This window comes from Bactrocera oleae, chromosome 4, assembly GCF_042242935.1.
Source record: "Bactrocera oleae isolate idBacOlea1 chromosome 4, idBacOlea1, whole genome shotgun sequence".
NCBI classification, from domain to species: domain Eukaryota; kingdom Metazoa; phylum Arthropoda; class Insecta; order Diptera; family Tephritidae; genus Bactrocera; species Bactrocera oleae.
Window position 1 is genome coordinate 74,615,943 of NC_091538.1, and position 26,558 is coordinate 74,642,500.

At 36.7% G+C, this 26,558-nt stretch overlaps 1 protein-coding gene across 1 annotated transcript in view; it reads left to right on the top strand.

Annotated features, from left to right (window-relative positions):
• Positions 1 to 26,558, top strand: part of sha (shavenoid) — a 57,246-nt gene that overhangs the window by 10,531 nt on the left and 20,157 nt on the right. Inside the window, exons 3-4 of the mRNA XM_036367424.2 lie at positions 22,827 to 23,906; positions 24,897 to 24,986. Of these exons, the coding sequence (XP_036223317.2) occupies positions 23,276 to 23,906; positions 24,897 to 24,986 (721 nt within the window). The 5' untranslated portion in view covers positions 22,827 to 23,275. The remainder of the gene's footprint in view (positions 1 to 22,826; positions 23,907 to 24,896; positions 24,987 to 26,558) is intronic.

A 26,558-nucleotide genomic window follows, 5' to 3' on the forward strand; every position in this document is an offset into this window, starting at 1 on the left:
ATACATATACTTGTACACATGTTTAAATGAAAAAGACCATATGGTATGTATTGCACTGGATTGTTACCGTTTTTTTTTCTTCTTTTTATTATTGTAATAGAATTAAATAAAACATATTTTCATTGTAGTCATTTAAGAAAATTTACTTATTCATTTTGGTCATATACTTAATTTGTCAGGGTAAAATTGCGAATGGTGGGCACTGTGAATATCTTCATGGGATGCAATGTGGCTGCTACAGAATACAGTTGTGCCGCTGCAATGAACAGACGCAACCCTCACAATTAGTACCTTTACAAGCATCGAAAAGTTTAAGAATCCATAAGCCCAAGCATTTATGCGCATACAAGCTTATACTCGTGGTGCATGCAGCTACCTATTATGGTTAATGTTTCTTGTTAATTTATTCAGAGGTCTTAAACATTCTGCACGCTAATAAACAATGTTTGTACGTATGAGTATGAGTATGTAGTTGCAGTGGTTATTCACGAATGCACTCGAATGCCACAAGCAGCCGACCGTTCGGTGCGGTTCAGTTGCGCTGAGTTCGCTTTAAAAGGCGTTCATTCTAATAGGAATTTTCGGCCTCTAATATGCAGGTGTTTAACTATGAATATTTACTCCAAGTCATAAACTGGTTGCGATGTGCAGCAGACGGTGAATAGGCCACCAATTTGATTTTATGACGTTGAATATACTTACTCGTATTAATACAAGTATATCAAGAAAAATAAATGGGCAGGGAAAATTGAGAATAGTTATATGCAACGCAAGGGTTAAAAAAAAGTTCAGCAAAAAATGGAAGAGGCAACAAATGGTGATAACAAGCAGAATATGTCGGTGCTCAGCGAATTTATGAGTAATTCTTAAGTTATTTTTTAATTAGCAACAATCCAATGAGCATGTGTACATGGTAATTATGTACGCTCATAAGGAACGAGACCTTTGACCTTTTTGGGTAAAAATAAGATAATTATGTTGGTACCGCCGAGATTTGGTGTATTAGTGTAAGGCGAATTGAACTCGTTCCTTGAGATTATCCATGTATGTGTTTTCTAAGTTTAAACACACTATTTTGCATTTTTTAATAAACAGTTGCCACTAAGTTTAGATTTCTTGTTTTGTCAAATAGTTACTGGTGTAAGAAATTTCGCACAAAAGTCAATCCATAAGAACACCTTTTCCATACTCCAAGCAAACACTAGGAAAGCGTTATTGGAGAGTGAGAAGGCATCGCAATTCAAATGGCTTTATTTCGCCCATTTTCACATCGCAGTATAAGATGAAGATGTTTCATATAGTTTTGAACCAAATTTTTATTTGCTCTCCATAATCCGATAGAGTAAATGGGAGCTTTGAAATTAATTGGCCTTGCAATAGCAACTTCGGCAGAGTACTAAAAGTACAAGCAAGGTTAGGTGTTATATAAAACTCCCGGGCATCAGGAATTTTTGATTTCTACGTTAGTATTATAGTCTATAACATTTGCCAAGGGTTTGTTTGTCAAATGGTTTAATTATTTCCGAGTTCGACGTGTTTTTGTAAACAACCAAAAGTGAATTTTTCTATCTTTATATGCATTGGTTCTCTTTGACTATTTTGCCAAAAACTCGATTTATATCGTCCGCAACTACCGTATTTGCCTAATTTGGCTCCGTACAACTTCTGGCTATTTAGCAAACTTGAAAGGCCAATGCAGAGACGCAATTTTTACACGATTGAGGATTGAGGAGATAAAACCCGAATTAAAGAAGGTCTTGAAGGCTATGCCGGAAAAATACTATTCCGACTGATTCGAAGACTGGAAAAATCGTTGGCAAAAGTCCATTTTATCGGACGGGGACTTCTTTGAAGGGGATGAAATTTATTTGGAAGAATAAATAAAGAATTTAAATTTTATAAACAAATTCACCTTATTTCTTAATTACAGTAGTATGTATTTATTATTTTCTTCGACAAATTATTTGGAATAACGTTTAAAGTAAACTGCAATGATCAAGGGATGTCAGGTAGCTTACAGTGTGTTTTTACTTTTTTCAATAACGTTCTATTATAATATACCAGGTACTGTATAATATGTTGATATTTGTTGTCAATATTTAATACATTCTGATGTTTGATGTTACCACATTTGAATTATATCAGTTCCATCACGATATCTAAATTTTTACTTAAATTATCGCTCGCATAGATGTCTATATGCAACCGGAAATTAATTCGTCGCGTAAATACATATTATGTAAATTATCATAAACGTGGTAAAGATAAATATTTTCCCTTTTCCGGATTAAGACCTTAACTAAACATTAACTATCTGCGTATTTTCTGTCAGTCACTCATGCGAGATCGACTATTATGTATGTATGTACATAGGTAACATATGTACTTCCTATATAGTTTTTTCTAATTTTGTTCTTGAAAGGAGGGAAAGAGAATTGATTTTTATCCAAATATGCTGGGCTTCACATGAACTTACGTTTTCTTTACTAATTTTCACAATCATTTTTCATTTAATTATTTTTTTTTAAACTCAGTTTCTTCTGCTATATCCAAAAGCTTCAGTCGAATAAACAAAAACTGTTAAATTAGGTCCCGTGATGATGCATTTCTGTTCGCCCAAGGCCAATCAGTTTGCAACACTGCGCCTTTGGGCATCGTCGTTTTCAATTGGCTATTGTCATCCTCTACGCGAATATTACAAACCCATTGGTCAAACGACACTTGAGCAGGCGTATTTGCTGAAATTGCCATATTTGTTGCTGTTATTGATTATCTTGCTGCAGATGCAGTGTATTTTTCCCCGTTGGTATTTCAACAATATTTCTTGCAATTGTTGTTTATGTTGTTATTGCCGCCGTTGTCAAAGCAGATGTCAGTGCGCATCACACAACAAGCTAACATGCTCACAGCGAAAAAGCTTGTGGAAAAAATATGTCGCAGATATTTGAGAGTTGTTGCTGAAGTAAAAGCAAAAAACTAAAACATTTCGACGATGCGCTGCACGTACCACAGCAACAGGTTGCACGTAACGCTTAGAAACGCAGCTTTGGTACCAACGCATGTATGAGCGAGTGTGCAATCCGTCGCATGTCAAGTAGCCTTCGGCGATCAAAAACGTACGAAGAGCATAAAAACGATGTAGAAAAGGCAACCAAGCGACAGCGAAAAATCACAAGAAAATCTAAAGCCAGCCATTGATACTTGTTACGACGCCACACATAGGTTTGGATGGATGCAGTTAAAATAAATTGTCCATTTAAGCGACAAAACGACTGCTGCCATAAAGAAGAGCGTAAATTGCTTAACAATAAATTCCAAATTGTTTGTGAATTGTTGTGCTCATCACAGCTTCGCAAAGGCGACACAAATACTACTGCACAAAAACGGAAGCATACAAGTAAGCAGATCATCGCAGCACTGTGGAGCAAATGACCGGATTGGAACCAGAAACCTTTACTGATTAATATGTAAATGTTATTGACCAAATGTTTACCGTTCATTTAAAGTTTCTAATTACAGTATACCCCGAAACAAACAAAGCAAGAATTCTGAAATCTTCAACGAAAATCAGAAACTTATTTTGTAAGAAACTTTAATCACATAAATAATCCATTTACCGTTGCATATGTATGCCACGCAAGTGATCTCATTTATCATTAACTCGCGGTATTCGGTTACACCTCATGTCAATGTCGTAGATACTGCTCCTATTCTAGGACCATTAGCGCATAGCCGGGCATTGCTGTCATTACACCGTTATCTAAAATGTCAGCTGCTGATACTAAGATATGAATAATCGTCGTTATGACTGTTGCAATGACATGTCTGCTAGGAAAGGCACACAATGCACACTGTGTGTGCAATAGACCTGTTGTCCATCAAATGGCTAAATCCTCTAGCACGGCAGGAGCGACTAGTAAACTCGTCAAAAATGTTGTGTACAGTTGTCAAGCTGTAAAATGCGATGCAACAGTGGTTAATATATATGTAACTATGTTTATGACAATGTATTTTATTTTTCATTTTCTATCATTACCGTTAGTCCATTGCAATGGGAACATCTCCACAGATAATCATTACTTACGCTATCAGAGTAGACGCCTCTGATGCTGCAGCGCAGTGACACGGCGTCATAGCGTCAAGTGCAGCAATGAAATGGCAGATGTGGCAGAAAGAAACAATTACATGCGTTGCATTAGTGCAACAAATATTTTTATATTCACATTTGCACTTGCGGCATCCCAGATATGTACGTGCTGCAACTATGCATATTCAGGTATGTATGTATGTAGATGCTGGCGCATGTACACCATTATAGACTAACGGTGGCTGTTGCAGACACGCGCATCAATTGTGGCAACAGGCATATGTAATTATATTCTAACTGCACTTGCGCCCAGATTCCACGCTTGTCAATGAGCGAAAAGCCAACTGTGTGGCAGTGGTGGCGTCTACAGGTGCTGTGCGGTCAGAGAAGTCGCCTGATTGAAATAAGCACACAAGATTTTTTTACACACATGATGTTGCATAAGGTATACGTATGTATGGTATATCCATATATAAGAAATGATTTCTTGATAACTTTAATGAGTAAGCATGCTACTAGATTATATCACCGAATTGTATGGAAGGGATGTCAAATTAGCTGACATTGGCCTATTACTTTTAACGGTAAACCCTGAAAAACGAGAATTCCTCATGATGTATGAATCTGTGGTATAATATTGTATATTGGCCTAAATATTAAAACAAACATACACACTTTTCTTCTTGAGTAATTCTTTTTTTCTTCATTTTTTAAGTCATTATTTATGACTCGAACTCTCCTTGAAGCTGTATACTTTTTATACAAAGCAAGTCTTGGTATATAAATCGGTCTTTGAGTTATATGAGGTGTGCTAGACATTCGGTAACAATATGTAATATTTTATTGTCAGCTACTTTAATTATGTACGAAATAGCGCCAGACATTATAGGAAATAATCTACAAATCTGATTTAGTTAAGCCTACAGAAGTTATTATATCTTCACTTTTTACTTATTTAACTACGGGCAAAGAACTTAGCAGTGGCAGCCGAGGGAGCAACGGGACACGTGTGCACTTATAGGTACTAAATGAAGTTGCTAGCAGTAAATATCAGATGGTTGGTTGCATGTGTTCAACCTGGAGCTGACATGAGACATTTGTAAACATGGACAATAATTCTGCCCGATAACGATCGCTGTCGTTGGTAATCATCATTGCTCCCTTACATAATTACTTAGTATTATTTTTATACCCAGAAGGAAACGTCGGAGACCGTATAAAGTATAGGTATATTATATATACATATATATATAAAGATCAGCGTGACGACCCGAGTCAATTCAGCTGTCCGTCTGTATTTACGCGAACTAGTCCCTTAGTTTTTGAGATATCAATATGAATTTCTTTACAAGTAATTTTCAAGTCACTCTATGGAAAAAAAATTTTTTTACAAGATATCTTCAGGAAATTGCTAGAAAGAACTAGCAAAAGTTTTCCGTTAGTTGCAAACCGTTGGCAGGTTATGTTTTAAGATTTACCTATTTATATAGTGGCTATAAGAAATGTATCTCTGAAGGGTATTATAGGTTCAGTACAAACGATGTTAACGTTTTTTCTTCTTTCATTATTGTTTTCTTGTCGGTTTTGCTTTGCTGGAATTCACAAGTGGTTGATGTTGGCAGCTCGTAGCACGTACGCCCATCATTATTGAATAGGTTTCCATACATTTTATGACGATTCGATTAATGTGGATTGTTAGCAGCCGTCAGCTTTTATGACACTTTCATGATGGGCCATTACTTTTTTTCATTTGAACATATTCTCGATTACATGTGTTAAGTCAATTAAATCAAATAAAGTTTTCTATGAGTATTATCACATTGCATTGGGCAATTCAAGAAGTCTAAAGCAAAAAAAATTATCACGTATACAACTGGTAACGCCTAGAGTTTCGTACATAACTGTAATACGGTGAAATGTTCTCAATATTCAATTTATTCCTGAAAAAATATCCACCTACTTGGATCACTGAATATAACCTACATAAAGATAACATCTGATTGATTTCGGTTCATTTCTGGGATGCCATTCGGTAGATTATTAAATAGTTTCGACGTCATATTCATAAATTCATATCTCGTCACCAGTAATGATGTGTTTGATGCCTCTGATATCTCCCTGATGCCAAAACTACAATTTTCTACCACTGTTTCTTTATCTTTTTCGATGTTATCGTCATTAACGTCAAATGAACTTCACTGAAGGATTTGTTACTATATTACTATATTACTACTATTACTACTATTTTGCACACCAAATAACTGGAAGCTGTATGATAAGGTGTCTAACATATTTGAGGCAGACAAGAAGTCCTCGATCGAGCTATAGTAGTCAAAAATGTTGCAAATTAAAATATTATTTTGGAATATTCTAATTCCATTAACCAATAATTATTTAACACCATTTAATGGCCATCAAACACCTACTATTTGTCGTCCAGCTAACGACGAAGATCAACAGATGCCACATAGCTCGACTCGATGTTGAATCAGGCACATACCTACAAGTAGTATTCAGCTTTTGCACCTCTCTTCTGTCTACCATCAGACAACTTCGCACGTACATATTCGAGAAGTCTGTTCGGCGCGCCATATCTAAAGAATTAAACCACATAATGCTTCTAGGCAAGTGTTTTCCGCCTAACAGCTTGCAGTGCGCTGTTTCAACAGTCCATTTTAAGAAACGTATGTAGTAGTATGTAGAATTTTGAAAAATGATATAGCATTAATGTGTGGCCACACTGAAAAATTCCAATTCAAAAAGCACTCAGCTCTGAGGAGAACATTCTGAACATTCGTACAAACGCGGGCAAACAGCTTCATAGGTAATCACTTTAGTCAGGCATATAGCCAGCAAGCCGCATTCCCAAGCGCAAATGTAAATCAGAGTGTCGACTCAATCTTGGCTACTAGTATTTGGCATTATCTGTTGATTTGACGGTATCGTATGCGCAAGCCTGAGCACGCGTTACTTAAATTTACAGCAACTATAAATTCAGCGATAAACATGGAATACGCATGCGCGAATTGCTACTTCCATGCACATTAACACTTTCACACATTCTGATGCGGAGCTCACAACTGTGAAGGAACACTGTTTCTTCAAATTCAGGTTCCGTGATTTTGTCGTTTGTTGGTGTACTTTCACATATGTTTATTTCTTAACCGCAAGGCACTTGCGTAATTAAATTTGACGAATTTTTAAGAACAACAAGAAACCTTCAAATTACTCTCATTTTTTTACAAATGCATTGTAGTGTGCAGGTGCTTAAATTGCGGTTATATTTATTATATCAAAGGATGTCGTATGGAAAATAAAAGTCGATTTGGTTATTGCTACAACCGACTGTGCTGTTGCCATGACTGTTTCCATTGGATTTGAAGAAATTTTCGACGGATAAGGCAGAAGTACAGCATATATTCTACCGCAATAGCAGCAACGGATGTATGTAGATACATAGAAATAATATCAAAGTATTTATTGTCTCTTAAGTATACCGTCAAGCTCTTAAGTGTCCAACTTTTGTTCTGTTCAGTAGCAAATTGTCGCGGTATATTTGAAATGAAATTTATTAGCGAATGAGGTTACCGTTAGAATACTGAAGACTTTTAGAATCACTTATTAAATTTCATAGAACTGTTACTTCTTCTTTTTGTGCCTCAACCGTAACGATAACGCCTCGTTGAGACGACACCAAATCGGCCGTAAAGCACACAATCAACAAGTCAATGAATAAATATATTCGCCAACAAACATCCAATCTCGACAAATATACTGGACAGACGCCCACAATACGGTTAGCCAGGAAAGCCTGCCATAAAAGTCACGGCTAATTGTAGGCGCGAGCTGCAACATTTGCACTGCGCCCATGCCTCATCCGTTGAGTTCGAAAAGCGCCAACACCTGCCAACAAGTAATAAGAGAAATCCATAGTCTTTACACACTTGAAGTTGGCCAAGAGCCTCTACAAGTACTGTTCCCGCTCTAAGCTAGACTCATTCGTTGACGCACTAACTGACAGACGTTTGCGCTGACGGCATAGTGATTCGCAACGGCAATCCGTGTAGCCAATAAATGAGTCAAAGAGGCAGACAGTTAGGCAGAAAGAATGGCTGGCTAGCTAGGTGGGCTGTGTGGGTTTAGCTGTGGCCTCCGTTGCTACGGGCAATTATTTATGTGGTGGCTGATGTTGCAGCTGCATTGCTGACATTGACATTGGTATTCCTTTTATAAAGTGTGTATCTGTGCTTGGTTTCTGGTAAGTCTTTTATGAATTGTATGTAAAGTTGTTGCCTGGTGGCAAACACTATTTCGCGGCGAAAAAAATATGTTAGTTTTCGTCTTGTTGTGCGTTCAGTTATTTTTTAATCCTTTGTTTGCTTAGCCATAGTGGGTCAAATGCTACTGCCTGGCGGACAGATGGGCACAGATGGAATTTAGCCTTAGGTGCACTTAAAGAAATTATTAAGTAAACATCAAATGATAAGTTTCTCTGATTAGCTCACAAGCACGTTATTCAGGTAAATTAAATGTAAATTAAGCGAATATAACCTGGGGTTTTGTTAAAATCACAACTTTATTTGGGAATGTCTTTTCAGCAGAGTCTTCTCTTCGAATAATAACTGAGCAATAGCGTAAAATGAGTTTAAATGGGCTCGTTTGAGCAAAGCAAGCTCGTTGATACTCGAAAAGTTTAAAAATGTACTTTCATTGCGGAATTGAAATAGCTGCTACTGAAAATGTTCGATTGATTCCGCTTGTTTTTAATTTAATTGGTATGCTACTACAATCAGGCTTTACTTCTGAGTTTAGGCATTTTTCAAATCAATTCCCTTTTCTTAGCGTAACTTCTTTGAATCGATATCCATTAACGGTGCCTTAAAAATTTCTCTGCTATAACAAGGCCCGCATAAGTCATATCGATTGGAAATATTTAGTAACAGCAATTGACATTCACTTGTGAAGAAAATATTTGCATAAATATTTCCATTGAGTTAACATAAAAATTTGACACTAATACCGTGGCGCACTCTAACTGTTCCTGCTAACAATGGATGCGAGAAAATAATAGCCAGCAGCAATTACCACACAAAAGTCAGCAAAACAAAAGCGCTTCCACATATACACAAACGTAAATACAAACATGTATTGGAGGTAGACGGTTCCGCGGAAAATAAAAAATCAAAGCGGCAGCAAAATAGCAGAGAGCTATCTTGGCATCACGACCTACTCTGGACCCAATCATCAAATGGCAAAATTTACCCACCTTCTATTTCGTTCATAACTGTTGCTATCGTTGTTGGTCTTTTTGTTAGGCGTAGTAAATCGATTCGTTGTGTGAAAGCTCTAATCAAGCCAGTTCGTCGCTTAAGTCTTTTGTTTGACGAATCACACTTATTTGTTTACCAGCTTCATCATTTGGTAAGCAAGTATTATACACAATACGCAAATAAAAGCACAAAAGAGCGATAAATAGCTTAGCGAGCCACCGCTAGAGTATGAGTTGATGAATGGAAGTGAGCATAGTACCGTTAAGACGATAAAAAAAGCTTAACGAACAGTTATCCAGTTGACAATAGCAAAGAATTCAAAACAGTTTTTTTAAAGAATATCTTAATAAATATTATTATCACAATGGTGTCGAAATCAAAATCCAAATATAATATTGACAATAATAGTACATAACATCAATGACGTAGAGAGTATAAAATTTTACTAATCACTGCGGATTGATGAAACTAACAAACTCTTTGTACTTTTCTACTTCAATCTGGGCTAGTAACAGAAAGAACAGAAAAAAGGTTCCAAAAGAGAATAAGCGATAGAAAACCTAGGTAAACAAAAGATATAACAAACAAGTAAGGAAGGGCTAAGTTCGGATGTAACCGAACATTTTATACTCTCGCAACGTCAAATGGTATACTCGTTTGAGATTTCTTTGTGGATTGACTGATATTTTCGGTAGAAGGTCAACTGTAGGCACTGGGGTCCACATATTTAGTACTTAGGGGTTTGAACAGTTTTGGTTCGATTTAGACAATTTTTGGCCGCAAGGTGGCATACTTTAATTGCATTATTCACGCAAAGTTTTACCCCGATATAATCATTGTTACCTGATTTGCATAGTGGAAAGTGAAAGAATCAGATGGAATTGAAAATGGTGTAACATGGGAAGTAAGCGTGGTTGTAGTCCGATTTCGCCCATTTTCGCACTATGATATAGAAACATGAAAAGAACGTTATGCACCGAATTTGGTTGAAATCGGTTGAGCAGATCTCAAGATATGGGTTTTCACCTAAAAGTGGGCTGTGCCACGCCCACTGTCTAATTTGGAACGCGGTTCCTATAAAGCCAATTTATACCATCTCAGAGATAAAATTTAATGTCTCTGGCGTGTTTAGTGCTTGATTTATCGCGCTTTTAGTAGTTTTTAACAGTACCGTTATATGGGGAGTGGGCGGAGTTGCCACCCGATTTCAACTATTTTCACACCGTCAATAGAAGTGCTAAAAACATTTGCTTCTAGTGAATTTTGTTGTTATAGCATTAGCGGTTTAGGAGATATGCACATTAAACCTATTAGAGGCGGGACCACGCCCACTTTTTAAAAAAAAGTTCTAACTGCAGATGCCCCTCCCTAATGTAATCCTGTGTACCAAATAACAGTCTTGTATCTTATTGCGGAGCTTAGTTATGGCAAGTTATTTGTTTTTGATTAATGGCGTTTTGTGGGCGTGGCAGTGATCCGATTACGCCCATCTGCAATACCAACCGTCTCACGGTACCAAGAAATATGTCTACCAAGTTTCATTAAGATATCTCAATTTTTACTCAAGTTAGAGCTTGCACGGACGGACGGACAGACGGACGGACGGACAGACAGTCACCCGGATTTCAACTCGTCTCTTCATCCTGATCATTTATATATACATAACCCTATATCTAACTCGATTAGTTTTAGGTGATACAAACAACCGTTAGGTGAACAAAACTATTATACTCTGTAGCAACAGGTTGCGAGAGTATAAAAATAATAGAAAGAGGAGGCTAAATCTTAGGTTAGATAAAGCCAAAATAATTAACAGAGGTGAGCGTAAATTGGGATATGAAAAATAAATGCGTAGTTATTGGGTTATCTTTAAATCCTATTTCTATATTTCTTCTAAAAGTCATCGCGAACGGAATTTGGCATATTCGATTCCCAACGTCTCTTCTTCTCTTTAAATACAACCACAAATGTTCATTTAATTTTTTTGTTGTTAGATGACTCGTTGAGTGATGCTGTTGGGCATTTGTCGTGTGGCAAGTGTCTTTTGCAGGTAATTTTTACTTGGCTTAAGTAGTTTTGCTATTCGTTTATGCTCACTTTTACATTCACCTATTTCTTACTTAAATCTCTTTTACAGTCCGTCCGAGGGGGTAGTAGCCACACAACATGCCTGTATGTTTAGTAGGACGATAGTTAAGACGTTTAGCTTGAACTACTTATGTGAAAATACTCCTATGCTTTAATTTTATAGCTAAATTATTTTATATTTATTTATTTCTATTCGGAATACAACGTCGTTGTGGCTGCTACTTGTACTGCGAACTTTATCGTTGACAATAATCCTACTGACATCTTAATCGCATTTTGTTGTTAAGTGCTCACATGTTAGAACAGTTGTTGGCTGCACCTATACACTAAAACGACATTTTCCTGTTTGTGTTTAAGGTTGTCAATCACTTAGTAGCATCCGTTAGTCTTGCTAATTTTTGTTATTCTTTATCACCCGTCCTCAGCTTATAATGAGATAATCTGGTATGTAAACGACAATTTCAAAGATAGACCAATTATAACGAGATAACGGTAAAGCAACCTTCCCCCACGAAGGGCTGCTCATGTGCCAGTATCTGTTTTTGTCTTTGCATTTTGCAATTAAATTTTTTTTATACTCTCGCAACATGTTGCTACAGAGTGTAATAGTTTGTATCACCTAAAACTAATCGAGTTAGATATAGGGTTATATACTTGTATATATATGAATGATCAGGACGAAAAGACGAGTTGAAATCCGGGTAATTGTCGGTCCATCCATCCGTCCGTGTTGTTGTTGTTGTTATAGCGGCAGAATTCTGCGGAGTTGACAGTCGTTGGCCGAATAAAATCCGGGTCCGTTCCGGTTACATAGACCCGACTGTCTTGGGAACGTCCGTCCTTGCAAGCTGTAACTTGAGTAAAAATTGAGATATCTTTATGAAACTTGCTACACATATTTTTTGGTACCGTAAAAAGGTTGGTATTGCAGATAGGCGTAATCGCACCACTGCCACGTCTACAAAACGCCATTAATCAAAAACAAATAAGTTGCCATAGCTAAGCTCCACAATAAGATACAGCATATCTCCTAAGCCACGAAAGCTAGAATAACAAAATTCACTGGGAACAAATGTTTTTAGCATCTCTATCGACGAAAATGGGTGAAATCGGGTGACAACCCCGCCCACTCCCCATATAACGGTACTGTTAAAAACTACTAAAAGAGCGATAAATTAAGCACTAAGCACGGCAGAGAAATTAAATACTATCTCTGGGACGGTAAGAGATGATTTTATAGGAACCGGCTTCAAAATTAGACAGTGGGTGTGGCAACGCCCACTTTTAGGTGAAAACCCATATCTTAGGATCGGCTCTTCCGAGAGCGCAAGGTGCGAAAGGAGTATATTTTAGAACACAGTATAGGAGTACATAGGATATAAAAAAATTCATGGAATTAAATTCCAATTTTCATAGCCAAATAAAAGAAGAGTTCTAACTAAACGGAAATATTTTTGTTTTGTAAACTTAGGCTTTTTCTTTTATGCACTTATGATATAACCAAGTTCACATGGGACACTTGCTCCATTTCGGACTTCAAATCGCTTCAACGTTTCAAAATGGTCTGAGTTCAAGCTTAAAATGGCTAAAATTTTACAATTTAGAGTTAGTGAACAGGTGTCATTTTGGACCTATTTGGACTCAGAGTAAACTCGTAATCAGCTGAAATATTATATTAAACATTTATAGAGTCGATCTAATTGTGTTGCAGAAAGGAAATATAATACAATATTTCAAATACAAATATAAAATTGTTCTTCTTTTTATAGACTTAACGAATAAGGACAGAGAATTTTTTAGGAATTTATAAATATTTTTATGTCGTCGGCTTCGTAAAAATTCTTCTGATTTTTGTCATCTGATTTTTGCTTCATGAACTAACCGTTTCTTTCCTTGTTTTTTTTTCAATCAAAAACAACTGGAAGCCTTACCTAAACACGCTTATACAAAAAATATATATGCACCCAAATTTTTAAAGTGTAGCGCATTTCTAGAATTATTCTTTCTACTGCGACCTTTCGACTAACCGTCATTTTGACAACTGTCATAACGAATAATGAAGCCAAAGTTTTACTCACTAATTATGTGTACCAAAGCTCAGCTCTGGACCACAGAAGAGGTCTTGCAGCTGCAGTTGCATATAAAATAACGCTACCTCATTGAACGAACGGAACTTATATAAGACTATTTCTGGCAACTCGGCAGATTTACCAGTTCGACCGGTCAAATAGCGAATGCAGCAAGCAACTTGCGTGCCGCGAATTTAATTGACAACCAGCAATTGACAGTTAGTTATGGAAAATCTCAAAATGGCCGAGCATGACCGAATAAGGCAGAGGAAAGCGGCATTGCCAAACCACATCGACTATTAGCCATGCAAATACTTGTGGTATAGTATCCAGTTATTTGTTTTTGTTATGTTTATAAAGTGCACAAGCAGAGTACAGTGATCAGTAAGTAATCTGCTAACAACTTTTGTTGCTAATTTATATTTTTATACTCTCGCAACTTGTTGCTACAGAGTATAATAGTTTTGTTCCCCTAACAGTTGTTTGTATCACATAAAACTAATCGAGTTAGATATAGGCTGTAATTTGAGTAAAAATTGAGATATAGATATGAAACTTGGTACCGTAAGACGGTTGGTATTGCAGATGGGCGCAATCGGACCACTGCCATAACCACAAAACGCCATTAATCAAAAACAAATAAATTGTCATAACTAAGCTCCACAATAATATACAGGACTCTTATTTGGTATACAGAATCACATTGGAGAGAGGCATCTGCAGTTTGAATTTTTTTTAAAGGCGTGGTCCCGCCCCCTAATAAGTTTAATGTGCATATCTCCTGTACCACTGAAGCTATAATAACAAAATTCACTGGGAATAAATATTTTTAGCATCTCTATCGACGGTGTGAAAATGGGTGAAGTCGAGTGACAACCCCGCCCACTCCCCATATAACGGTACTGTTAAAAACTACTAAAAGCGCGATAAATCAAGCAATAAACACACCAGAGACATTCAATTTTATCTCTGGGATGATATAAGATGATTTTATAGAACCACGTTCAAAATTAGATAGTGGGCGTAGTACCGCCCACTTTCAGGTAAAAACCCATATCATGGGATCTGCTTAACCGATTTCAACCGAATTCGGCACATAATATTCTTCTCATATTTCTATATTATCGAACAAAAATGGGAGAAATCGGATTACAACCACGCCTATTTCCCATATAACATCATTTTAAATTCCATCAAACTTTTTCACTTTCCACTATGCAAATCAAGCAACAATAATTATATTTAAAAGTTTGAGTGAATAATACGTTTAAAGTATGCCACTTTGTGACCAAAAATTATCTAAATTGAACCAAAACTGTTCAAGCCCCTAGGTACTGAACATGTGGACCCCAGTGCCTATAATTGACGTTTTACCGAAAATATCGGTGAACATAACACAAGGCGGCAAGATCCACAAAGAAATCTAAAACGAGTTTACCAATTGACTTTGCGAGAGTATAAAATGTTCGGTTGCATCCGCCCTTCTTTACTTGTTTTTTTTTTTGTAACAACGTCAATTTAGTGATTAAGTTTAACTTTTTAACAGTCCGCAGCGAACGCCTCGCAAAACTATTGCAGTCCCCAACTGCATTATTTTTTCTTACCACAAGCAACTAGCTCAATGGGAGGCTGTAATCCTCGTAATGGGTAACAGAAATGTTGACCAATGATGCGTTTGAACCAACAACAACTATAAAGCTAGCCACTGAGTTTGCAAACACAACCAGTTACAGGTTACTCCGAGCACAGCGTGCTCCTGCCTGCCTCCACATTATTGGTATGAAAGAACAGTAAATTACACCAACAATATTTCAAAATAATATTGGCTAACAAGAGACAAAATCCTACGAGTAACCCTGACCATGGTTTAGTCGCTTAGACTTGGCGGTACGGATAGTATGCCCGTAATACCACGACCGACGCCACCATATAGTTGTGCAACTGCATTGCAAAATTTAGTGTTGTAATGTACAAGCTTGTAATTGCGCGGTAATAATTTTTGGGCGTCGCCAACTATGTTTTTGAAATATACCCTGAACAAGGCATATTAGTGTGCACCAAAATTCGTAACACCCTGAAGAAAACGTCGAAGACCCGATAAAGTATATACTTATATAAATGATCAGGGTGACGATTTTATTAATTGATTTAGCTATGTTCTGTCTTTCCGTCTGTAAATACTCTGCTCATATGTCGGACCACTATAGATTATAGCTGCCATACAAATGAAAACACTTTTATATTTGACAAGGCATATATTATTGCCAAAGCTCCGGACAAATTGTACAGATCGGACTACTATAGCATGTAGCTGCCAATCAAAGTGACCGATCAAAATCAAGAAATATCTTTTTATACCCTTTTATGCTATAAGAAAAGCAACTGTGAAGGGTGTTTTACAGGTATTTTTATACTCTCGCAACCTGTTGCTACAGAGTATAATAGTTTTGTTCACCTAACGGTTGTTTGTATCACCTAAAACTAATCGAGTTAGATATAGGGTTATATATATATAAATGATCAGGATGAAGAGACGAGTTGAAATCCGGGTAACTGTCTGTCCGTCCGTCCGTCCGTCCGTCTGTGCAAGCTCTAACTTGAGTAAAAATTGAGATATCTTTATGAAACTTGGTAGACATGTTTCTTGGTACCATGAGACGGTTGGTTATAAACGCCATTAATCAAAAACAAATAACTTGCCATAACTAAGCTCCGCAATAAGATACAAGACTGTTATTTGGGGCAAAGGATCACATTAGGAAGGGGCATCTGCAGTTAAAACTTTTTTTTAAAAAGTGGGCGTGGTCCCGCCTCTTATAGGTTTAATGTGCAAATCTCCTAAACCGCTAATGCTATAATAACAAAATTCACTAGAACCAAATATTTTTAGCACTTCTTCACTCCCCATATAACGGTACTGTTAAAAACTACTAAAAGCGCGATAAATCAAGCACTAAACACGCCAGAGACATTAAATTTGATCTCTGAGATGGTATAAATTGGGCTTATAGGAACCGCGTTCAAAATTAGTCAGTGGGCGTGGCACAGCCCACATTTAGGTGAAAACCCATATCTTGAGATCTGCTCAACCGATTTCAACCAAATTCGGTGCATAACGTTCTTTTCATGTTTCTATATCATAGTGCGAAAATGGGCGAAATCGGACTACAACCACGCTTACTTCCCATGTAACACCATTTTCAATTCCATCTGATTCTTTCACTTTCCACTATGCAAATCAGGTAACAATGATTATATCGGGGTAAAACTTTGCGTGAATAATGCAATTAAAGTATGCCACCTTGCGGCCAAAAATTGTCTAAATCGAACCAAAACTGTTCAAACCCCTAAGTACTAAATATGTGGACCCCAGTGCCTATAGTTGACCTTCTACCGAAAATATTAGTCAATCCACAAAGAAATCTCAAACGAGTATACCATTTGACTTTGCGAGAGTATAAAATGTTCGGTTACATCCGAACTTAGCCCTTCCTTACTTGTTTTTATTTGTTTCTATCATTTCGTTAGTTGGTGAATTACCAAACGCTTGGGGTTGTGCACCGTTTAGCCACTTATCCTTGGTAACTTCTTTGAATCGACACATTTTTAATCACTGATACAGTATACGGGTAATTTCAGCTCTTAACCAATTTTGAAGCTTGAGCTGGAAAATTTATATTAAACAGAGGGTGTTGGCTTAATTCAATTAAAGCCGTGCAAACAACAAGTAAGAATCAAACAAGCGATGTAGTTATATTAATTCTCATTCATTACATTCAGCTACTCCTACTTGAACTCAATGCAATAATATGCAGATGAATTGATAAAACACAGTTAACATATTCCACCTTTTACTGGTTGTTATAGTTTGGCTGTCAAGGGGAGATATTATTATATAGTTAAAACCATTTCTATGTCAGTACTCGAAAATCTCTGCTTAGACCCAGGAAACATGTAATTGACGTTATTGGATGTAAATAGGTATAGCTCTTAAAAACACCAATACAATTAATTATTTGCTTCGAGAAGTTGACGTGTGTAAACATTTCATTGGATATTCGTTAAAGTTTTAAAATGTTTAAATAAGTTGGGAAGTAATCAATAAAAACTATACTTTTCTGTGGAGTAATTGGTCAATAAGTATATGATTTTCATGTCCAGACAAGTTCTTCTAAAAACAAGTTATACTAAAATTTTTCGATCCCTAATATACACCTTATATACAAATGTATTCATGCGTTTGTATTTTTTAACTGTTTTTAAAAAGAGATAGTCGGTTGACTAGTTGTGCTCGCGGTTCATAAGAGTTCGAAAGTAGTTAGCAACTAGTTGCTTCACTACAGAATACTTACAGGATTAGGTCCACCACCAACTTTTCCACCTGTTTGCATGCGTGCTCATGAATGCACACGGGTCACATTTGCACCGTATCCAACTTGAATTTCGCATCTGTGGTGTGTTGCGGCCTACTAGTTTGCAGCTGTTGAAAAGCTCTTCATAAATTTTGCATGCAAAATCAATGTAACAGTTACGCAGATATTGCAAAACAAAGAAAATAACACAACAAGTTAATCCAGAGTCCATTGCGGTAAATAAACTACTAGTAAAAATAAACTACGATGATGGAGCGCGTATTTACGGTACATATAGTTTGTAGCCTCTCAGGTTCCGAAATCGTTGCCTAAAGTGGTCGGTTATGTTCTGGCCGTTGATGTTGTAGTGTAACGGAGTAACTGGTTGACTGCTGGCATATTTCACCGCATTTTTTTGATTGCACGCAGATTAGTCATAAAGAATTGGTAATTTGCAGAATGGTCAGACGACATGCTCCCGCCTCATGGCCCACTACTGTCTATCAGCTACCTCCAAAACATATATCCATAATATTTACATGTAAGCTTTCATATATAATCGTACTATGTAGATGTGTGCATTCCAATGTATATACATACATATGTATATGCGTGCGTACAGTTTCCGAAATTACTAATATTATCATGCAAACGCAAATTTCACAATTTTTTATCTAACGGTCACTTACAAGTATATAAAAGCAGAATGCTAGAATAATATCCACTGTTTGCCTTTTGTGGCATATTGATACTGATTTACATGCAATTCGGTGAAATATGTATTAACTCCACACATTAACGAGAAATTCAAATAATTTAACCGTTCCTTTGTGTAAGTTGTAAACTTAATAGCAAGTTTTGAGAATTTAAAGGTCTCTACTTATGCCGCCGTTTTCGAACAATAGAATATTAATATAGCCCACAAAATACCTCCTCAATGTAATAATTGACCAAGTAATGCCTTTTCACCAGCTCATTGCTCGTCTGATAACGATCGAATCGGAATTTAAATGTTTGAAAAGTGTATTAATTCGCATTTCGATATGAATATCAAATAAATTTTCGTTTTCAATGTCATATGTTTAAAATAAATTGTCCTAAACGATTGCATTTAACGACAAAAAAGATAGTTGAAGTCACTGATTTGCGTAGTACCGTTGCCTTTCTTCCTCATAGCTTGTAAATTGTGGCGATCACAGCACGATCAAAAACCAATAACAATACCACATGACAGTGGGATGAAACAAGATATAATTAACGTTTATAGATATCATTTTTATTAGCTAAGAAAAACAAAACAATCCCTGTTCGAACAACAACTGCTTAAACATTCCTAGTTTACATTGCATGTTCAATACAATATGTATGTTCATATGTATTTATTTACATATGTATGTATGTACATACTTGTATGTATGTTTAAATTTAGGTGTTCTGTCGCGTCTGTTGCAGGTATGTACGTCTAAGTGTCGCCACTTGCCCGCAGTTAAAGACAAATCAATTGAAAAGCTATTTCACAACAACATACATAAATGTTGAAATTGCAATGCGAGCAACTCGCGAGATTCCAATAACAACTACAAATACCATACATAAATGGTTAGATACAGGTGCCCACGGTGCCAATGGTGCCACAACATGTGCTAACGCTTGGTCAGCACGTTCGGTACAATGCACATCTGTATTGCGAGCGCTAAATGAAAAGTGCCGTTTGGCGACTGTCAACTTAAGCCAAGCGTCGCATTAATGGTATATTGCAATTGTTGCAAATTAAACAAACTCTACGTAAATGTCTTCGCTTGCCATTCCTTGTTGCTTTTTTATTAGTCCAATGCATTTCACTAGATGCATACATACATACCTACACATTTGTTCCCGTTGAGTATCGGGAAATTCTTCATCCAATCAGTAACTGCACAAATTAAAAACTAAAATAGGTAGCAGGCCTATCAGGGGATTTGGTGCACGAGTCCCAGCACATACTATCGCATGCCATTGCCCGCCATGCAACGCTTCTGCGCAACTTGTACTGAAGTGACGTAATTCAGAGTCAGCGAAGATGAAGGCGCCCGGCAACGGCTGCAGCTTCAAAGCCTCAGAGAAGTGTTCTACGTATTCATGTCTGCTCAACCCAACATACATATGTACGTACATACCTATACATAAAGGCTGGAGTACCAAGCCACTACAAGTTTGGATAAGCGATAATAAATATAATGAGATATTGTGGCAAGTATAAAATTTATGGTAAGACGGCGACAATGAAAGCCTTGCCTTTTGCAACGATGTTCAACGATCTAGTTTATTCTTTAAAATAGTTATTGATAAATTGTATGACAGTATGGTCAAGCGTATTAATAATTATTCAAAGGGAAGCACCCCCTACGAAATCAGGCACCTAAAAAATATGAGCGCGTAACAACAACAACTTTTATAAAATGTTAACAACACTATAAAGTCGTTTCGAAATATCGCAAAACCCTTACAGTTAACCAATAAACAGTTAACCAGGTAGTTATGTATATGAATACATATATTCTTTGGACTTGCGAGTCTCATACCTCGACTAAAAGCTAAGTTGTTGTTGGAATTTTGCACTTGGAAGTGGGCAAGGAGTTTGATGTAAGCTGCACTAGACGTCTTTGTTTTTGTTATCCCATCAAACCGTTTGCATTTGATTATTATGCCCTGAACAGGGTATATTAAGCTTGTCAGATCCAGTTTGTAACACCACAGAGGAAATGTGAGATACCCTATAAAGTATAATCCGATTTAATCATGTCCCTCTGTCGATATATGGTATGTGCGAACTAGTCCCTCAGTTTTTGATATATCGATCTGAAATTTTGCACTTGTCCTATTTTAACCCAGAAGCTGCTCATTTGTCGGAACGGCCGATATCGAACACTATAGTATATAGCTATATAGCCATACAAGCTGAACGATCGGAATCGAGTGCTTGTAGGGAAAGCTTTTTTTATAAGATATCTTCACGAAATTTTGCACGGATTATTATCTAAGGCAATAATGCAATCTCAGAATAAGTTAAATCAAGTTGATTCACTATAGCATATAGCTACCTTACAATTTATTTGTGAAGGGTATTATAGCTTCAGTGCAACCAAAGTTAACGTTTTCTCTTATTTTTTAATAAGAAAAATCATAGCAAAATCAACAACTTACATAGTTTGCACCAGCTTTTTTTGCCTGCGTTGTTGTAGCATTTTTCTTTCTGCATTAACCTCTGGTACTCTTCAGGTAGCTAATGGAGCGTGTCATTCCATGTTTCATTGCCGTCTGTTGAATGGCAATGCGCCAATGTCTGAGCATCGACAACCAATGTGGGCTTGGTAACACCGGAAGGCAATTTAACCATGCATGTGCGAACATTTGCATTAATCTAAGTTATTTGCGTATAAATGATCACACATACAATTACTGAGACAGTTACTAATTAATTACGATATATTTACAGTTATCCTATTAACAGTTGCAGAAAATCACACATCGACATAATAAAGCCTATGTACCACGAATAGAATATGTACATATGTACATATATCCGTTTGCGTAAAATGATCAGAACAAAAAAAGTTAAACTGCTATATTTATACTCTCGCAACCTGTTGCTACAGAGTATAATAGTTTTGTTCACCTAATGGTTGTTTGTATCACCTAAAACTAATCGAGTTAGATATAGGGTTATGTATATATAAATGATCAGGATGAAGAGACGAGTTGAAATCCAGGTGACTGTCTGTCCGTCCGTCCGTGCAAGCTGTAACTTGAGTAAAAATTGAGATATCTTTATGAAACTTGGTACACATGTCTCTTGATACCGTAAGACGGTTGGTATTGCAGATGTGCGTAATCGGACCACTGCCACGCCCACAAAACGCCATTAATAAAAAACAAATAAATTGTCATAACTAAGCTCCATAATAAGATACAAGGCTGGTATTTGGGACTCAGGATCGAATTAAAGAGGGGCATTTGCGGTTAAACTTTTTTTTAAAAGTGGGCGTGGTTGCGCCCCAAATAGTTTTAATGTGTATATCTCCTAAACTGGTAAAGCTATAATAACAAACTTCACCGAGAACAAATGTTTTAGCATCTCTATCAACGGTGTGAAAATGGGTGAAGTCGAGTGACAACCCCGCCCACTCCCCATATAACGGTACTGTTAAAAACTAATAAAAGGGCGATAAATCAAGCACTAAACAAACCAAAGACATTAAAATTTATCTCTGGGATGGTATAAGTTGATTTTATACAACCACGTTCAAAATTAGATAGTGGGCGTGGCACCGCCCACTTTTAGGTAAAAACCCATATCTTGGGATCTGCTTAACCGATTTCAACCGAATTCGGCACATAATATTCTTCTCATATTTCTATATTATCGTACGAAAATGGGAGAAATCGGATTACAACCACGCCTATTTCCCATATAACAGCATTTTAAGTTCCATCTGATGTTTTCACTTTCCAGTAAGCAAATAAAGCAAATAAATACGTTTAAGGTATGCCACTTTGAGACCAAAAATTGTCTAAATCGAATCAAAACTGTTCAAGACCCTAGGTACTGAATATGTGGACCCCATTGCCTTTAGCTGACTTTTTACCGAAAATATCGGTCAACATAGAACAAGGCGGCAAGATCCACCAAGATCCACAAAGAAATCTAAAACGATTATACCATTTGACTTTGCGAGAGTATAAAATGTTCGGTTACATCCGAACTTAGCCCTTCCGTACTTGTTTTTGCTAGTTATTTATATCTAGTCCTTGCAGCCTTGTCTTGAAACCAGTCACGCGCGCAATGTAAATAATTTTTGCTTATGAACGTAAAACTTACGATCCTTTCATTACACTATCTTCAAAGTCTTTCTTACTATTAATTTTTCGACATAAGATCTATACAATGTGTAATCCTTTCATATGTTTGCAATCATTTCAGGTGCCCGTCATGAATATGGAGAAATAAATAAAACAAGTAAGCAGATGATCAGCTGAAATGCAAGAAGGATTACATACGCTTAGAAGCAGAATATTTAAACATCATTTGCTACAAAAAGAGACTTATCACAATCGATCCGTCCCTGCCTGAGAATCGCTAACGAAAATAACCCCAAATCTGTCAAGCATCAACTCGTAGTAGCGGAGTGAACTATGACCGGTGAATGCGTCTGTTACAAGCAGATGCCAATAGAGCCGTGAAATAAAAATACCCACTTCTTAACCCCACGTGAAATCGAGGATTAGGAAATTTTCTCAAAGGCGCACGCAGACTTTCTTTTACGGTATTAATTTGCTATGGCAAAAAGTTGCTTAAATAACAAGAATTTACACATAGATTGAAAAAACCTCAACAACAACCAAACGCATTTCCTATTTCAACTAACGTTTATGCCACACGCATTGCTGACGTCGCTCTTAGAGGCGCACGGACGCAATGTTGCCGGCAACATGGTGCGTGTGCAACATTTAGCTACGGTATTACTGTGCTTGAGCATATGGCAGAACAATGCCACATCAATAATAGAAAAGGTAGCAGCAAGACCAACAAGAGCAACAACAATAGGGGTACGAGACCATCACTCCGCGCTTGTCAGCACATACGATGATTTAGGATCGATCGCCGCCTCAGCTGCACTGGATACCACGCATGGTGGCGAAATAATGGGTGCCACATCTTTAGCTGCAGCCGCCGGTGCAGCAGTTGCTATGGCCAGTGAGATAGCTGCAAATGCTGGTAGCAATAACGCCAACTCGGAGGGGCGCGTCCCGTTGGACACGGCTGCGGCTGTTGATAGCGACATTGATGTTGGTTCGTTTGGCCTCATTGTTGACAGTCGTATCGGTGATATAAGCAATCATGATGAGGGTGGCGGTACCGCTGACTCGCCAACTCTGACACACATCCCAAGCTACGGAAGCAACGAAATCTTCAGTAGCAGCGCCAACTTACTGCTCGAACTTACAACCAATATCATCAATCTGACACGGCAACATAACGGCGATATCTTTCATACGATGGGTGAGAATTCATTTTCTCCTGTTAGCTCCAATTCCTTCATCAATACGTTTATTACTCTTATTCTCTTGTAACTTTGTTACGTGAACATACTAACGTACATACATTCCTATCTACATATGTGAAATCATTCCAGCAGAAAGACTGGAAGAGCTATATATGTACATAAATACCCATCTTAAATAGGCAACTACTTTTCTCTTCTCTCTACATCTTAAATAGATCTACTTAGCCAACCACCCTTTCCAGCACATCATCATTAGAAACTCTAAAAGTTAGCTTTGGGAACTTGACTTTATATTTAGGGCACTGATACTAAGTTTACTTTCGCCAAATTATATGGTATATGGTGTAACCTCGTAAATATTTACATGAAAATTGTTAACAAATCCAAATCCATATTAATATTTTAAATGGAGCCTCACAAGGCAAATTCGGAAAATTACTTACGAAAATATTCTACGAGCATATACTAGGAGGGACGTGAGAGCGCGTGGCACGACGCAGGAAGCGCCGAATGCAATAAAGTTTTAAGTATTTGCAATAAATGATTTGTTGTTGTTATTCAATGGCTGTTTGCCAGTGTGTCGCCTAATGCATGTATTTAAATTCCGTTACACTCACACAAAGAAAGCTGGTACTGCAGCAGCAGCCACAACGCTTCAATTGGCACACCGAACTAAAAAAAAACTTACTTTGCGATAATAAACCTTGCTGAGCAGTTTTTCTTGTTTTCCTCGTGACATTACGAGTTGTTCACCCACTTGATAGTTCTCGTGAATAGTTGTTTATTAGCTTGTCTGTTGCTGGACCACTCGCCTATAGCCCGTACTCGTATGTTCGGAGAGTTGGCATATACCCCACATATATTTGTACATATATACACTATTTGTAACTAAATGGCATTTTTAACACTTCGGTGTACTATGTTTTTTCTATTCTAAACGAATGTTTCCATTATCATTTTCCTCTTTCCATGATTTTTTAACAAAGGCGTACACACTTGCAATGCGGACACTTGCGTTGGCTTATCGAGCGGTACGGCAGGCGTTGATATCTTATCTGTAACTGGTGAAAAAGGTGGTGAGTTCAATATACTTTGTCTACGAAATTTTTCTCATAAAATTATCAACTATTCTAAACATTTTGTTTAAAGTCGAAAACGAAAATGTCGGCTTAGATTAAAGCCCAACATGCCTAAGACTACAGCATTTTGAAACTTGTAAACTTAGATAACAACCAACAAGTTTACAGTTTTCAAAAGCATTATTTAAAGTATTTGACAGCATAACTCATATTTGTGGAAGAATTCCTAAAATGAAACATATAGAAAAGGTTAACAATTAATTATAAAACAATTTAACATAACAAATAAAATTTAAAATCATTGTGTTTAGTACATCTTAATTAATTTGTACGTTTATCAATGCCCCAACGCATTTTTACCTGTGTGCTCGTTGTGGTACATGCGAAAAAAATGGTATTGTTGTGCTCTTCTCCTTTCCAACGGTTGGAAAGGTTAGGTTTTTGTTAGCGTAATTATATATAGATTATTTTTATTATAAAAATGCATCAAAAGGCATTGTATGTAAATTCTTAAACAATATTTCACAACAAAAATAATATGAAAGGACATATTATTTGAAGAAGTAAGGAAGGACTAAGTTCAGGTGTAACAAAACATTTTATACTCTCGCAACTTGCAAGGATCAAAGCCGGGGAAAATTCTTTTTGAATTCCAATAATAAATCTGACAGGTTGACCGATATTTCAGGTAAAAAGTTCGCAATAGGAATTGGCGTCTCCATATTCAGTATCTAGGGGATTGAATAGTTTTGGTCCGACTTGGACAATTTTTGGACATAAGGCATTCGTGCACACTTTTTTCCGCCTAATGGAACCCGGTTAATTGGTTAAAAATGTGTGTCATTGGAAAAAATATATCTTTAATTTCTCCCGGTTATATATTTTTCAGCAATTAACATCTCTGTAAATCAATTGAAAACATCCGTTTAATGGTAAACATATTTTGGATGGTGCTGATGTCGAGGAGTAAAAGAAAGAAAATGATCCTCCAAAACCTCCGTCAGTTCTCGAAGTTTTAAAATACATACTCGTACAAGAAAACTAACTTCGAACATATTTTTATTCAGAAAACAAGTTTTAGTGTAAATTAGAAAATATGGAATATCATGTTATTTCACTTAGATTGTACAATATACAAACAAAAACTTGAAGACTTTTTAAATTAACATTTAAACAATGTAAGCAACGATCTCTAAATATGTGAACGCAAATGCTGCATATGTAATATAAATTTGTTTGTTCCTTATTATTTGTTTTATACCTAACAGTTTAATTTGAAAAGCGTTTCTGTAGTAGGTATATCAATTTTTGAGTTTGGTACTATGAACACATGGACAATAAATAAAGTGCGGTTCAATCAATGTTTTGTAAACTATTTTCGTAAACCCTCTAAATACATATTAACAAGATCTTTTCATAAATCCAATTTTTTTGCTATCTTTTGTCCAGTAAACTTTATATGTTCATCGACTTTAAGTTTGTTATCAATTACAATTCCGAGATATTTTATAGATTTTATAGGTTATATTAATTCATTGTTTATTTAAGTTCAATAGTATCACACCCGTT